The sequence below is a fragment of the Sylvia atricapilla genome, chromosome 1 (genome assembly GCF_009819655.1).
Source record: "Sylvia atricapilla isolate bSylAtr1 chromosome 1, bSylAtr1.pri, whole genome shotgun sequence".
Classification (NCBI taxonomy): Eukaryota; Metazoa; Chordata; class Aves; order Passeriformes; family Sylviidae; genus Sylvia; species Sylvia atricapilla.
The window spans coordinates 124,032,600-124,049,892 of NC_089140.1; the positions used below are offsets into that span (position 1 = coordinate 124,032,600).

General features: G+C 44.8%; 1 protein-coding gene across 1 annotated transcript in view; it reads right to left on the reverse strand.

The window, feature by feature from the left end:
- The window catches only part of TPD52 (tumor protein D52), a 124,181-nt gene extending 116,529 nt beyond the window's left edge, over nucleotides 1-7,652 (reverse strand). The window contains exon 1 of the mRNA XM_066332644.1: nucleotides 7,517-7,652. Within this exon, the coding sequence (XP_066188741.1) occupies nucleotides 7,517-7,538 (22 nt within the window). The 5' untranslated portion in view covers nucleotides 7,539-7,652. The remainder of the gene's footprint in view (nucleotides 1-7,516) is intronic.
- Between the last annotated feature and the right edge of the window lie 9,641 nt (nucleotides 7,653-17,293).

The window sequence follows — 17,293 nt, forward strand, 5'->3', positions numbered from 1 at the left end:
TCATGTAGAAGCATAACGGGAGTTTCTTTCAAATTCTACTATCCTGATCAAATTAATCAAGATTCTCTAATGTCATGATGTATTACACATTTAGGCAGAGAACAGACAAAGAGCGATGAGTAGGATCACTTCTTGCTCATCTTAGGACTCCTGCTCACAGTTTAATTAAAATACTTTAAGCAAAAAGTAAACAATGCAGAGCAGACATAAAGCAACATCCCCAATGCTCACAACTGAAATACACAGCTTTGCCAGGCTAGGGAGCAGTTAAAAACACTACTTACAAAGCTTTGTTATCAGCCTTTTTGAGGTTTTTCTCATGGAGCAACATCACTGCCACACATGGGCTCAAATCCTAGCACAGCACAGGAGGAGCACTTGTCTGAAAACACTCATTGCAGCCCAGGTTCCCTCCTTAGGCACATCTTTTCATCTCTGTCTGGGGATTAAAGGGTTCTGATGAAGCACCACTTCCCTCTAGCTGCTAGACAAGGGAAAGCAAAACAGGAAAACTACCTGCTCTTCTGCCTCTGCTTGCCTAACCCACCACCCCCAGCAAGCTGCAGGTGTTCCCCAGTTACTCCACAGTACAACACTGCCATTGCTAGTGACAGGCTTTAAACCAAGCTTGCAAGGCCCCAGGACTAAAAACTTGTCAGGCTTGCTCTGTCTCTACTCTTCTTAATTTGCCTGTGGCTTTGTTTTACCTGGTGTGTCTCAGCACAGAGACACAGAATGTGCCAATACAGGCATGGTACAAGTAAGAGAGCACAGGGTTGACAGTGGAGACCCCATGGCTGTAAGAAAGTCATCAGTCACCGGTAGAGATGTGCAGTGGGACAAAATTATTCTAGAGATAACGAGAGAGCAAAGGAATAATATCTAGCATATGAAAAGGCACTTTATATAATAAATCTGGATGGAACACAGAGCTGGCAAAGCCACGAAAGAAACAGCAAATGTGTAAAAAGCGAACGTAACAGAAGGATTCCAGTGGATACTACAGTGAGGAAGAAACCACCACCATCCTATTCCTCCCAGAAAAGGAGTCACAATATGACAACTTCCTCTAATACCCCTGCCACCACCAAAATGATACTACCAGCCTCAGAAGGCAGGGGAAGGATGAATAAACCACCAAGAAAAAGGTGCAGAAACTGTTTGTATGTCAGCTTTATTAATACTAAGACTTCATCTGCATAATAGTCTTTTTCTAAGTGAATTCTTGAATTAGATTGTTAAAATTCCAATTACACTAACAATAAACAGGGGGTTTTTTCCCTGTACACACATGAAGTGTGCTTCCTCTTTATCTAGTACGTTTTTAAGCACAGCACACATTTGTTACTCTCCTGGGAGAGGGTCAGTTCAGAAGCCTGTCACTTCAAACCACATGTGTTGCAGCATGCTCCTACAGACCTCAGCTCTGCAGAAAAAGGAGCATTCCAGGCTTGGCCAAGGCAGCATTTGCTGGGCCACTCCACTGTCAGTCAGCACCCAGGACACTTATTGCTCTGCTCTCACACTCTAAATAGTGCAATCAGCTTGCAAAACAAAAGCTGCCTCTTTCAGTGACAGCATTCACACCACAGCAGTAGTCCTGGTCTCTCTCTAGATAGCATCAATCCACCCCTTTCTGCTCAGGAGCAAGTAACAGCACAGTGAGCATTTTTCCACACACCAGCATTTGCTGGCAGCCAGTGCTGCACTGCTCCCCCTACCCCACCCAGGGACAAATGGCTGCAGACTCCCGCAGCTGATTGCCACCACTTGTACTTCTACTAACAGAAAATCCATACAGCCACCTATACCTCTGCCAGAAGTATTTTCATAGCAAGGCAAGGATACTCCAGACCAGCTAGCCCAACTCATGGTATCATGCTGTCAAATGGCCAAAGCCAACACACAGCTATATATTCTTTCACTTCTGCTCCCTTAATCAGAGGCAGAGGAAAAGGAAGAAGACAAGTAAGAGGAAACGGCAGGAGTGACACTGAACCTTCAGGAGAGATCCAGATTAGAAAGCTCTAGTTTGGTAGCTGGTCTGCAGCCAGTACCACAGCCCTTTTCAAAAGAGGAGGCTTGCACTAGAAAGCCTGTCCTCCAATACAAGGTTTTTGAGTGAAGGTTCCAAATCACTCTGGCTAATACACATAAATACGAGCAATTTTGAAGACACCCTCCACCCTTAACAGGAGAGAAAACTGTCCCTCTGGAGACTTAAATTGAAGCTGACACAGAGTGACAGTGTTGGCTGAACAAGAGCATTTCAATTTAGTGCTTAATCTCACTTAATGCTTGCTTTCCCTTTCAGTCACCCTTTGTTTGACATTTTTCTGCTTACTCACTGCAGGATATTAAAAGGACAAGGGTAAACACCTCCCTTCCTCCATATAGCAAATCTCAAATCGGAAGTGCCTATATTACAAAGATGCCAGCGGAAGCAACAATGGGGTCATCATTCTCCTACCTGGAGGCAACCATCTCATAAAAGCACAAAAACTCCCCACCCATCAGGTGTCTGCTGCACAAGACTCGGCAAACAACACTGTTGCTCTCTCCTGTTAAATTAAGGAGGAGGAGTTGGGGCTATTTTCTTTTGAAAATTGGTCAAGAAACATTGCCTTCCAAGAATACTCCCTGCACTGTATCTGCTGCCATGGAAACATCACTTTTTGAAGAGATATAGCTCAGACCCTCCCCTACCTGCAGCAATGTCCAGCACCCTCAGGAATCAGCAATCCACAAACAGCTCACTGATTTTACGTGGCAAATCTAGACCCTTGTTTTCCTGCAAGATTTCTCTCTACCGGCTGAGGGACTTCCTGCCAATAAAAACTGCCAGGACATCTTCCTGTTAAAGGAGCAAACAGTTGTGAAGAAAGAGGACAAAGCCTTCCCTTCCCAGCCTTTACAACACTCAGGTTAGCTAAAGCAGATTTTGGGATATCCTTACCCAGCAGGGTCAGTGCACAGCAGAGAGCATCAGAAGCCCCAACACCCACTTCCTTTATCACCCAGCTCCTCCTGGGACTATACTGACATCTGGCTCACAAAGCAGAAGTTGTTAGTCAAAGGCTGCTGTATTCAGCAATTGTAGAAGACAAGGGGGGGGAAATGTACAGACAGGAGCATGAATAGCGATATGAATGACATAAAAAAAAATAGAGATAACAATCCCAAGGCAGAGTAGTGCAGTAAGTGGTTACTGACAGCCCCTGCAGATGGAAGGGGCTGTGTTCTGCAGCCTCTATGCACGGTTTATAGCAGCTCAACAGCACTCCTGCCCAGGCCAGGAGAGATGTTAACATATGGCAGCAAACTTTCAGCCATGAAAACCAGCTGTTCCCACTTTACTCGCAAAGCATCCAGATCAAGCAGAGCAAGGCACTTGTTCAGCCTCCACCAGCACATTCTTAAACCAAATCCAAGTTGCAGTGCTTTATTTTAGGTCAGAAATGTCAGCCTGAGCCTCCAAGGCCTCCCATTGCTTTGGTGGGCATTCACAGTGGGAGAAAGGGGAAACCCGTGGGCTGCTTCAAAGTGCGAGAAACTGGAAAAAAAAGGAATTGCATCAGTTTCATGTCGGATTTTAAAAGCCCCAAGCTGTTACAGCTTGGCCTCATTGAAGGATCAAAGAATATAGATCCTTAGCTAAGCTTTCCCTGCACCAAAAGGTCTGAGAGTAGACCTTACTCTGCCTGACTAAAGGACTGTATTGAGTGCTTGGGACAGGGCTCGTTGTAGGAGACAGGGATCCACGCATACCACAAGCAATAGATTCTTTCCACAGTTGGAGCACCGGGCTGGCCTCCCCCTCCATATCCTGTTGAAGTGGGTGTGAGCATGAATGAAGAGTTCAAGTTACCCTTCACTGCTGAAGCATTACAGAAGGCAGGAACAGCTGACACTGCTCCAGCCTCCAGCTGCCCACCCAAGTTATGATCAGCTGCTCCAGCGTCTTTCCAACACAGCACACTGATCCCCCACATTTCTGTACCTCGGTCATGCACTGGCTGAGAGAGGACAGCCATGCCATCAAGTAACTGTATAAGGCTGCCCCACCAAGTCAGGACCCTCAACCTGAGTCTGAACAAGATTTCCCCCACCAATACAGTTTGTCATGCAAAAGAAATGAAAGGTTGCTGCTGTTCAAGGGACCTACGCATGTAAGGCTTCTGATATTTCTGTCATCTTCAAGTCGCTGTCACAGACACTCAGATCAGTGAAATCATTCTTTCTTTGCAGTTCCCACAACAGCTGTCCACTTGCATTTACTTACAAGTGTTTGATTTCACAATTACACATTAAGTGAAAAAAAAATCATACCTACAGTACTGCACGTACCGAGTGATAAGAAAACAAATAAAGCAGCAGGAAAAGGTGTAGCTTTGCCGAATGGGGGAAATCTTGTCCTACAGACAGCAACAAGTTCTTTCTGCACAAAAAGGAGTATTAAAGTCTATTCTATCAGCCCCAAAAGTGGAAGTGAAGGCTCCAGGAAAAGAAAAAAGCTTACATAGTCTCTCAAGAAATCACATGCAGTGTTTTGGGACTCTTTTAAAGTACCACAAAAGCCTGAAGATTTTGAAAGACACCAGGTTACACAAGAGAAGTGCTGCTGAAGCATAAGAGGAACCCCTGAACACAACACTGAAGACGGATCATTACCAGATAACTGTGCTGTGGTGTGTGTGTTTGTGAGACTGCTCAGTGGCACAATCTCCTCATTCAGAACACTGCTTCCACTGTAGAAGCAAGCTTCATCCTTATTTTTCCACTGGTAAACTGTACCAGCACTACCAGTAACAGTGGAAAGTCAGAGAGAGACTGTTTTTGCAAGCAAAATCAGGTGTGGTTGTGGTTTGGTTGTTTTTTGTTTTATTATTTGGGTGGAGGAATAGGGAGGAAGAGAGGACAGCAGCATCTTTGTGAAAGCACAACTGCAGTTATTAATCTACTCAGCAACTAACTCCATACAGTGAATCAGATTTTTGCTCATGACAAGTTAAAGCAAAGCAACAGAACTAGAGACTCCTCATCTCAGGACATTATATCCATTTGGCTTGAGCTGACACTACTGCTTTGGTGCCTGTAATCACAGAGCAAGAGACACTGAGCACTTGGAACCCTCTTTCCAGAACTGTTGAAGTGCACCAAGAATGACATGAAGCTATCCAGCCAGCCCAAATATCCCTTAGCTGAAAACAAAGACATTTCAAGTAAAAAGTTGCTCAGTGATTCTGATGCTGCTGGTGGTAGGCAGGAACACCTTTTTCAGGATTGCTACGAAACCAGACTGTTCAAGACAGAGAGGAGACTTAAGCATGTTCAATACCTGGAGCATTAGCCTTGTCTAGTTTGGCTGCAGTCTTAACCATAACCTAGACTTTCTTCCTACCTCCTAACTACAGCTATCTGAGAAAGCTGTCACCATAACAACAAAGTGTGCAACCTCTGACTAGCAATTTTAAACAAATTAATTTCTGGTTGGAAGAGGCAATCCAGAATGTTCAAGCTGGCCCCAGAGACAGGGCCTGGCAGCCTGGACTCTAACCACATAGGTTGGCTTTAGTGAGTAATAATATTGTGTCATCAAGCAGTTTCCAATGCAAGCACTCCAGTTTGCCAAGAAAGGTGGTCTTTGAAGTCTAATTGGCAAGATATTAGAAGCCTTTAATTAACTGGCACAAATATGTTGACTATTCTAGATTTTCACACTGTACCTGTAGATCTCCACCTTACCATGAAGAGAAAATAGCATAATTACTCCCAAAAGAAAGCAGAGGAAGAAAGTGTTGCACCATGTTTGCTCTGCAACAGTCCCTTACATCACACTAGGTAAACTACTCTGATAAACATCCTGGGGTGCAATACCCTCTTCGTACAAAGCAATTTATAACAGAAATGACTACAATAGCCAAACAAGCCTCTAGTAAGTGTCAGAACTGTCACTAAAGTTTTTCAAAAGATCATGTTATTTAACTCTCCCATCAGAAGTTGTTCAAGACCCTTCAGTTGCAATAAAGATCTTTGCCTTCTTTATAGGCGAGCCTCAAGAACTTTGAGACAAATACCGAAATCAGTTTTAAAGCTCCTGCATTTGGAATTGAAATTCTGAACAAACTGACAGTTGTGCTATTTTCTGGCACAATTCTGTTTGTTGGCACCCAAGTATAGAGTTTGGGAGTTGTTTTCTTTCTTTCTTTCTTTTTTTTTTTCTTTTTTTTTTTTTGGGGGGGGGGGGTGGGCAGGCAGGGAGTTGCTTTGTTTTTTATTTATATTTGTATTGAAGATAGAAACAGGACTTCAAAATGGTTGAAGAAACCTCCCTGAGGTGATTCAGCCCCTCAACCAAATTACCTTCTGGTCCGGCAGAGATAGCCTGACCTTTTCTGTAAGTACAGAGGAACTCAGGGGGCATTGTTAATTGTACAGGTGTACTACACAATCCTCAAAACATCTAACTGGGAGCAAATCAAGGCTGGCACTTGGACCAGCTCACCTGGCAGAGCACAGAGCTTGACTGTGGCAGGGTAAGGGATACATTCCCAGCAGCTCGTGCACCTCCACAGCCGCCACAGGTGCACGCTTCCTGCCAGCCCGAGCCTGCCAAGCAGGAAACCCTGAACGAAATCAGCCCAAGGGCGCAGACACCGAGCCGGGCCAAGCAGCCCTGCCAGCTTATTGCAGGTAACTTGTGACCCCAGCCTGCCCTACCTCATCGAGAGGAAAGCAGCTGGCATGTAGCTCAGCACCACACCATACAAAAAGCTCCAACTGATTCATGAATGGGTTGGATACATATAATACAACTCTGTGGGATAAGCTTATAGAGCAAGAGAACGTGCTTTGCCTGAATTCAGGTCAGTTTTCATCAGAGCATCAACTACTCTCTTGGGCAAGCAGTCCCAAAGTTTTTGCGTTCCAATAAACCATGAAGTTTTAGGAAGAGTGTAGCAGCCACGCCAGCCAGGACGACAGTCTCTCCAGGCAAAATGCACCCCAGTGAAACGCCACAGAGGCGTCAGCCCTGCTGCCGCCGGGGCCGAGGGGCAGCTGCCCAAACGGTGCTGCCAGCTGTGGAGCAACCCCGGGCTGGAGAGAATTAAAAGGGAACGAACCCTGCCAACAGCGCTGGTCAATCAAAAGTTGCACACTCGTAAAATGGTAGAGCTTTACTTCTACTGCAGGGTGACAGTGTAAAGTTTATTCTTCCCGGCGGGAAGGCCGGGATGCGCTGCCCGCGCACCCGCGGCTGGGGCCGGCAGCTGCCCCGAGCTCCGCCGCCCGGCCCCGGTTCCGCATTTCCCGACCGACGGCCGGCGCAGCCTCGCCCAGGCCGCGGGCAGCCCCCTCCGCACCGCCCCGGGCCCCAGCGCTGCCTGGTCCGGCTGGGCTGGGCTGGGCTGGTCCGGGCCGAGCAGCGAGGGGCTGCGAGAGCCACCGCCGTCCCCGCCGCACCAGCGCCGCCAGCCGCCCGGGGCGCACCGGCAGCGCCCACCTCCCGCCCTACCTTGGTCCCTCGGGGGCTCCATGGCGGCCCCGCGCCCGTCCCGCTGCCCGTCGCGGCTCCCCCGGCTCGGCTCGGCTCGACGCCCGGCCCCGCCGGCGCCTGTGTGGCAGCGGAGGCGCCGCCCGTGCCCGCGGGGCGGGGCCGCGGCCCGTCACTCAGCGGCGCGGCCCGCCCAGGTGAGCGAGCGCCGCCCGCCCCGCGCAGGTGAGCGCGGCCGGCCCCGCGGGTGGGGCACCGCCGGGACCGCCCCTCGCTCAGACCCTCAGCGGTGTATCCTGCCTCCGGGGCACCGCCTGGCTCTGCGCTGCTGCTGCGCCTCGGCCTGTGCCGGCTGACGCCGCGTGGCACCGGCTCGGAGAGGCGCAGCCAACCTGCCGCCCGCAGCTGGTGCGACGGGCAGGAGGAAGCTACCACCGAAGAAATCCAGTTCACAGAGTCAGTTAGGTTGGATAAGATCTCTGAGGTCATCGAGTCCAACCTATGACCGAACCCCAGCTTGTCAGCTAGATCATAGCGCTAAGTGGAAAATCTAATTTTTGCTTAAACACCTCCAGGGACGGTGACTCCACCACCTCCCTAGGCAGCCCATTCCCACGTCTAATCCCCTTTCAGTGCAGAAGTTCTTCCTAATGTCCAACCTAAACCACCCCGAGCATCGCTTTAAACTGTGTCCTCTTGTCCAGATGCTGATTGTCTGGGATAAGAGGCAGATTTCCAACTGGTTACAACCTCCTTTCAGGTAGTTGTAGAGAGTGATCAGATCATCCCTGAGCCTCCCTTTGTCCAGGCTAAATAACCCGAGCTTCCTCAGCCATTCCTCACAAGGCTTGTGTTCTAGACCCTTCACCAGCTTTTGTCCTTCTCTGGACACGCCCCGGCGCCTTTGTGCGGCTGTGGGATCTTCTTTCTGTTTGCATATCAAAATATACCCACCCACACAAACTGTGATGCTCTACGGAAGTTAAACTGTGATTTTATTCCCACTTTAGAGATTGCCCTGGAAAACTCAGTAGCATTTACATCAGGCAAGCTGGTGGTCATGGCTGCCTTAAAGAGACTTCAGCATCTGAAGAGAAAACAAGTGTTCTAGCTGCAGTCCCAGCTGCAATCACAGCTCTTTCTATTAAAATATCATTAGGTGCAGAGAAGTTTTCGCTATGCACTTTGACTGGCAGGCTGCCTCACCGAGAATATTAAGCTACCAAATAGATCTTTGCTTCGCCCTTTTCAAATCCCTGGCCTTGACATCTATGGATTTGATTGTTCGAAAAGATCAATGTTTGTGCAGAATGAGCGGCAAGGCCTGCACGGCAGGGCTGTGTGAATGGCCAAATTGTCCCCAGCGTTCAGCATGCACGGTCACATGCTAAAGCAGAGCACAATAGAGAGTCATGAGGTGCCAACTCAGAATGTCCTTGCTTTGGATAACAAACAGTAGCAGCAAATCCAGGTAGTTTTCGATCCACAAGGCAGCTGAGGAATGTGAGCTTTTGCTAGGGAAAAGGAAAGCATGTTTATATTCAAGGATATGCATGGTTGCAGCAGGAGGTTGTTCGAGTGGTGCCATGAAAATAGGAAATCAATCAGAATATACCCTGCATGTTTATATTTTTTTCCCAAAATATATGACTCACAACACAAACTCATCCCACATATCTCAGATATGTTTTGTGACTGTTTCAAAAAAGAAAATCAAATAGATATTTGAGAGGGCACATCTGCTTCTATTAAAAAAAAATAGATTTTTCTCCCACAGTACTCCACTTGATGTCCTAATCTTTCCCACTGACCAGCTGATATGTGATACATTATCTGTAATCACAGTGGAAGAATATCAGTAGCAATAAAAGTTGTCCTCCTTTGCAGGTACTTTTCACTACCAGCAGCCCCAGCAGTTCTGAAATGCTTGTCAAGAACCAACTTGCATGGCAATGAAGCTGTCAGCATCTCACTGTCTCTTGTAGGTAAAGGGACATTTCATTGCACATCCAAAAAAGCAAAAACGAGACATCAGGAAAGGACTACTACCTGGAGAGCTGATTCAGTATCCTCTGCTGGACACACTCCCACCAGCCCACCTGAGTCTGAGCAGAGTAGAGCACTGCTGATTCACTCACCGCCCACCCAGCTGAGGATTGCCCTGTTCAATGCCAGTGCAGCCTGAAGGCATGGTCTTGCTCTCAGTTTGCTGAACTCAGTGTGTAAGCTTAGAAATATCCCCTTCCCAGTCCCGCTGGATTCTCGGCTGTTCAATTTCCCTAGCAGCTGTGGCCCTCTCAAAGCAGCAATGGGGCTACATGTGATACCAGATATGGCTAGTTCTCCAGCCGTCCTGCCCAGAAAAATTTTTGATGCAAGAGAGACAGTCAAAATCCACCATCTCCAAATACAATGATGTCTTGCCTTTTTACACGTTGCCCTGACTAACAAGGAGATGGAATTTTTGTAACAAGCACCTGTTACTCAAACTGAAGCCTGTTAAAAGTTGTATGAATGTTGCCTACAGGCTCCAATTATGATCACAGAACATGAACACATGAACTGAGAAGAAAAGACTGGATCTGTCCCAAAGGTCCCGTTGTGTCTATGACAATACAGAAGTGTAGGACAATGGGACTAGGGGTGTACTGAGCTCAATGCCTGTGTCTTCTTGTTTCTTCCAATCAGTTATAAAAAAAAAAAACAAACACATAGCAGCCTGGTCTAGTGGAAGATGTCCTTGTCTACTTTAGTGGGGTTGGAACTGGATGATCTTTAAGGTCCCTTCCAACCCAAGCCATTCTATGATTCTGTAGAAGTCAAGCCTATTAGAACTTAGAATCACCTAAATATAGGACTTGTAAACTTTGTCCTGAGTGGTATTTGGCTTGTATTTTGCAAGGGATGTTTATTGCCAGGGAATATGGCTAGAGCAACAAACACAGAGACACCTGACATTATGGCTGTATGTCACGTTTCATTTCCCACTTGTGACCGTGGAGCCTTCCCAGCACTCTGCCATACTGATTGGCTTGGTCTCCTGCTGTGAAGTCAGAGCCCAGTTTTAAAATACTAGATCAGCTAGATCAGCTGTTTATTGAAAATAACTGGCAAGGCAGCCAGAAGTGAATAAAGACCAAGATGTCAAAGTATTAATACTGCTAAAGTCAACATTTATTCAAAAATATACATTTAAGACTCACTTATTTTCATTTTATTTCAAAATTCAGCGAAGAACGCCAGTGGCTTGGCTTCTTTCAAAGTCTAGAATGATTTTAAGCTAGACCTCCACCCAACTACTTCTTCTAGGCAGAGAATTAAGTCCTTAGCTCCCATAAATGTGTCCCAGGCTCAGGGGGAAGCATTCTGTCATGGGTTAGGATCGTGTTCAGAACCTCCAATGGGAAATGGTTCCAGTGCATATAAAAAAAGTTCACAGGATCAAAAGGGTGTGACATTCAGTTTTAGTGAGAGAAGAGCCTTGTTGCTCAGCTGTGTTCTTCTAAGGACATTGTCCTAGGGTAACTAGGAATAAATATTCATTGTGATGTAGCTAAGTACATCATTCTCTGGCCCACCTTGTAGCCCCTTCCTCATAACTCTCTTGCAAAGTGAAAATTCAAAACCCTTTTAACAGAGGACACATATGCATTCTGAACCACCAGTATAACAGGTAAATAAAACTGTAACAAACCTATATTTACCATATGCCAGGTGAATATCACTGAGATATTAATGGAAGGAAAACAGACAAGCAAGCACACTCCCTCCCTATAGATTATTGCCTCATGCACCAAGCATAACCCTGAAAGCACTTAATTGGATCAAAGTCCTGGCAGGCAAAGAGGGACATACACTGCAATATGTCCCTCCTGAGGAAGCCTTAAAAGTCCCTAAAATCAGATCTGCCTATGCCAAATTAGCTGTACAATCAAAAAGAGATGCTGAAAGTGTAAGACCCTTTTAGACTGGTATCATCTGACTCACAAGTCAAAGAGGTTATAGTTTTGATTGATGTATTTCTTGCTAAAACTCTTGTGGAAAATAAATTCTTCACACCTCTTACTGCCTACTAAGTGCCAGGTCAAGATCATACCATGGTACCCACTGGGATAGATAAGCAGATGCCTAGTGGAATTCTAAAATCCTGTAGGCTCATGCCTCACCACAAACAAAGCGCAGCATGTTGCTGAAAATATCTGTGGGTGTCTTTCCACCTCTTTAAATGCCTGAGTGTCTCCAAGTCCAAGGCCACTTTTGAAACCAGTTCTAAGTTGGTTAAATGCTGAACACTCTGCAGTTCTAAGCATTTGAGTGAGAACACATTTGAGTTGAGGCCAGGGCCATTGGAGATGCCTCCAAAAGAACTTTAAGGTCTTCAGCTGAGTAGACCACCACAAAGAAGCCTCCACGAGCATTGCACAGTGGTCAGCTAGCTGTGAGACTCTTATTTGTCCTGAGTCAAAGCCCAAAATCCTTACAGGAACTAAACCTTTCATCAAAGGACCAAGCTTCAGCTGCCTACATGAGCTTGTTTCCTGTAACTAATCTGACTGTGTGCATGCAAAAGACTTAGCTGGGAGTTTGCACCTCCCGCCTTCGGCAGCTTTTGGCACCCACTGTGTACAGGTGTTGGGAAATGTGGGGTAAAAGGAAGTAAAAACTGGGGTGGGAAGTAAAAATTTGAAATAAATAAATAATTCAAATCCTGTGTTAGATCTGCTACAGAGGCACTAGAGGGAGGGCTAGAGCACCGCACGAGTTTGGAATTTGCGTCTCTCTTGGTTTTGTCATTATTTACCGGCAAAGGAAGGGTACATGCTTATTTTAGTGAAGTCCCCAAATCTCCTAACACATACTATTTTGCATGAGATACATACAAGAAATTGAGAGTAGATGTGCACATGTGCACAATGCTGTAAATGTACATCTATGAACATCTCATGTTTCTCTTTTCCTCCTCTCCCCACCCCTGCTGCTTTCACTTGTGAGCAGAAGAAACGTTCTTAACTTCTCATTACCTACTTATCTTGTACCACAACTGTCTTTGATAGCATTTGCTCAATTATAGCTCCAGGAATGATGTGATAAAGTGTTCTCAAGCCTTCTAGCTGTTTCCAGTATGACATAAATGTATTGATTAGAGAGCACAGTCTTTTCTTTTTATCATGTCTCATCATTTACAGCAAGCTTTAATGCTGCAGTAAATATACTGTAGATAAAGCCTTAGCTAAACTAAATCCATGTCAACTAACTGCTGCTAATTAGTTAGTCACAATTATTCTATTTTGGAAAATAGATGAAATGGAGCATTTTCACATTTTAAAATTGATACTGGGAATAAAATGAGGTCATGTCTTCAGTAACTCATTACTAAATTATTTTTAAGCCTGCAGTGTTGTACAGTCACTACATGGTAATTAAGAACCAGAGGATCTAGGTTTGAATTGGAGTTAACTTTCAGTATGTTCTTGTGAGATGACTATGTACTACCAGCTCCATTTTGCTGCTGGTAAACCAAAGCACAAGTATTATTTATTATTTCTCAGAAGCAGACAAAAAAAAAAAAAAAAAAAAAAAAAAAAAAAAAAAAAAAAAAAGAAGAAAAGCAGAACTGAGGTCGGAGGAAATATGTAGGAGTGCAGTTACAAGGGAGAAAAAAACAATGATCCAATTAACTAAAATTGCTGCAAATTGTTTATGTATTTTACAGGCAGAAGAAGACTAATGGAAAAGCCTGCTTGCTTGCATAACAGAAGCCATAGGACTCCAGCCTTTTGAACTCCCTCAGACATTTTTTCCTTACCCATTTTACAAACAAGAAGTCAGGGCTCATAGTTCCTCGATAATGTAACATCTAGACTATTGACGAGACATAATCTGTGTTTCAGGCTTCTAAGTATAATGGCTGTTTTCACTGAAAAGGCCTTCCACTGAGCTAGACAATGTAAAGTGAAAATAAGAGCAAAAAAATTGACTATAAACTGAGATTAAACTTTCATTCATCTCATTAATATTTTACTAGTAACACTGTCTACTCCCTGCTGCCATTCTTGTAGTGAGTAGGCAGTTCCATCACAGTCTCACTTAGAAATGTTTCCAGTAAGAGATGCACAAATCAGACACAACTCATGTAAGTTAGTTTTTCCTCCAGACTGTTGTGAAGTCAACTATGCTACACGTCTTAACATAGTTCCTACCTGATCTTATAAAGCTCGCTTTGAAACTCCTTGCAAAAATCATGCCTTGAAATTTCCCCAAAGAAGGCAAACCGGACTTCCAATTTCAGCCATAACAAAACAGAACAGATAAAGCCAGTCTCCTCCTTTCTTTTCCCACAATGTATCTATTTGTTTAAAAGCAGAACAGGGTTTATCCAGTTTCTCAGAGAGCCTAAACCTCCACCAGAACTTTTAAAAAATGGGGCAGCCACTTCCCTGCGTGTCAGCAGCAAGGAGGCACAGCTGTGGTTCTGTGAAATCAGACACCAGTCAGCCTGTGGCCTGTGGCAAATGTAATGGATAAATTCATGTATATAATATTGTATCAAAAAGTTTGCTCTATTAAAAAGCTACTCCAGGGCATCTCCGAGATTCCAAGACCTGTGGTGCAAGCTGTGAAACCACAACATATCCAACAGAAATGACATGGCCAGACTGGAGATGGCCCATTCATCAATGATGGGCCTCCACAGCTGCTCGACATCTGATAGCAATCTTGATAGGGGATCCGGAGGATGATCAAATCAGCACCCCAAAGGAGAAATCTGGGAAGACTATCAAATCATCTTTTCATACTTACGGGGAACCCCTTTCAAAACCTCCTTGGAAATAAAGAGTTACACGAATATTTAGACTTTCAATGGACTTAGCCTCAGGATAAATAAGCTGTATAAAAACCGTACACCGGGACCCAGTGTGTGTGGCTGAGGTTGGATGGTACCGTTGTTACTGTCACTCTGCCCCCTGCATTTGATCCATGTTGTCCAATTTTATTGTGGCTTTTTAATTTGATTTTGGAAAATTGCTAAATAAATTCTGTTATTTTGAATTGGCTTCTAATCATTTATAACAGGCCCAAGTGGGTTCAGGTTTTAGTTTTTTCCCTTCAAAGAGAAAATTACTGTACTCCTTTCATTTGCAATACTCTGAAGGTTTTATGTCTGAATTTTACCTTGCTGCATGTGCTAAATGCAAGCATGAAGGCATTCTTGTTTGTCCATGCATGTACTGAGGTTTGTGCATGTAAACTGCGATAAAGCCTCACTTCTGGCTGATGGCAAGCAGTGCATGTGCAGTTACCCGCCCACTAACCCAAAAGAGAATTTATGCCTCTTAGAACAGTACTGTGCCCTCCTACAGCACTAGCTGGGCCACATATAGATGTTTTTGCCTTCATTCCAAATTTGTATCTCTCAGCTCCTTGACCTCAGGCTGTCCTCAGTTCATGCTTTGAGAATTTCAGTCTCAGTCGTCACTGCAGCAGCAGCAGCTCTCCAGATCAATATATAAATGTGAACTGGGTGAACAACTGTGAAGCTCCTGTGCCTGAGAAATTCCCCTATTCTCCCAAAATTTTATTTTTTCATTACACATTCTTCATTCCCATTACTTCACTAAATAAATAGTTAGAGTTTCTCATATGAATCTGACTATTAGCTAGACTTGGTTTCAGGTTCTGTTTCCTTCATAGTAGCAGAGGCTGTGGATTGTTCTGAGTGTGCACTCGGCAAGACAGCTTTCCTTTGTTGCTTTGGGGGAAAGTCATTGCAGGCACGTCGATGTACCTACTCCACTGCAGGACAGGACCCCACAAAGCAACCCAGAATTTTGGTCACAGCTTTGTGCTTTTAAATCTCTCTCAGGTGGGTCCTTTGAGCTCCTGGCTCGAAGCAGGGACATGCTACACATAATGGCACTCACTTTGCACTGCAGTAAGGGGTGCTGCAAGGGTAAACTCCTAATCCATTCTGTAAAGCCCTGGGAGAATGCAAAACACATCAGGAAGTTTGAGGAAAACAGCAGATTGCCTGTTCTCCCTTCTTCTGCTGAAAGGATTTGTATGTGCTCCCTTTCACCCAAAACCAGAAATCAACGCATGACAACCTCCCTACACTCACAGACACCTCTAGATGCTGTAGTTCAAAGGCAGCAGGTCCTGAAATTCACAGATTCATGATAATTAATCATTGAATCGAGGCCTTCAGAGGAGCTTTATGAGCAATATCCTGAAAGAAACAACCATATGAAAGGTTTGGTTCTTCAGCCTGGAGACAGACCCTGCTTTTCTGGGTGAAAAACTAATATTTGTGGCTGTTGTCTTTGAACACTGAACTCTGTTTCTCTTGTGATAATGGTACATAATGGTATCTTCGGTGTGCATTCAATTATCTACTGCTATCAACATAAAACAGCCTGTGACAGGGCCCATAATTTCTTTTGCAACTCTTATATGGTTTATCTTTAGGGTTAATAAAGTAAATCACTGTATGGCTCTGTGTCTACAGCCAATTTCAGTATTAAGAGAAAATATCACAGATAACACAGCTAATTCTCTTCTTCTTTACCAAGCCAGAGTCAGAGGCAATTCACTGGTGTGCTGTTTTCACTGTTATTAAAACAGAAAATGAGAGGGGAGTTTAGCATGCACTCTGAAGTAATTAAAGACACACTGCACATTCTTTTTCCTTATTGAGCAGAGCAATAAAAAAGAGGTTTGTCTAATTATGAAAAAGTAATTAACATTTGAAGATGTATCCTGTTCCTGTGAGGAAGCTTGATACTGTGCAGAGTATTTCTTTCAAACTAGAGTCTCCAAGTGCCTTGCAGTATTAAATATGTCAGCTGAAGAACTAAATAATAAATAAGGGCCAAGGGAACACAGAGCTTTTAGAAGAGCTTCCTCTTAGTGGTCATTTCTTTCATATTTAAAAAGGATGTGCACTGCTTCTGCTCAGCCCTGCCCACTGCCTCCCGCAAAAAAACCAAAGCAACAATCTTTTCAAATTGGCTGATGATAAGTACCCCACCTATTTACATGATCCATCTCTCTGCACAAAAGTGCACACAATAGGAGAAGGTGTGCATGTTTAGGAAGGCAGTTTCCACATGGATGATTTCCTTGGCTTTTACTTGCCTTAACTGCATGACTCTTCCAGCGACCCATTTCTCTGGCAGCTGCCACCTCACTGCCATTGCGCTGCCTCACTGTCCTCAGACAACATTTGGAAGGTGCATGGAATTATGTATCAAGCCGGGGAAAATGCCAGCAGCCTCCATGTGATGTTTATGAGCTTCCCCAGAGCACCTCCAGGTGCTGCGCAATGCGTTTTTACAGGGATTGTAGTTCAGCAGTCTGGTCTGCTGACAGTGGATTCCCTTCTTGCTTCTTCATGCATGGCTTGCAGCTTCCCACCCTGCAAACCCTATGGATCCCTTACCCCCATCAGAACAGGAGGAAAGGATACACCAGCAGACCAGAGAGCAAAAACAGCCCTTAAGACAGCAGCTGGAGGAGGACATTCCAAGGCAGCATTGCCAGAGACAAAAAAAGACAAAGCTCCAACAACCTTCCTTTCTCATAAAGCTTCTTACATGGTTTGTCTTTATTTACCTTGTCTTTTCTTCTTTATAGTCAGCAGAAATATAAATACTAAAATGATTTGGCAAGAATGTACCCTTTCACAGCCTTAATGGATGTGTGTGTGCTGAGCATGGGAGCAGTGGTAACTGGCCAGACTCCAGCCTCTTATTTAAGACAAGAGAAAATCTCCAAAATCATGAAAATGGTTTTTAAAAT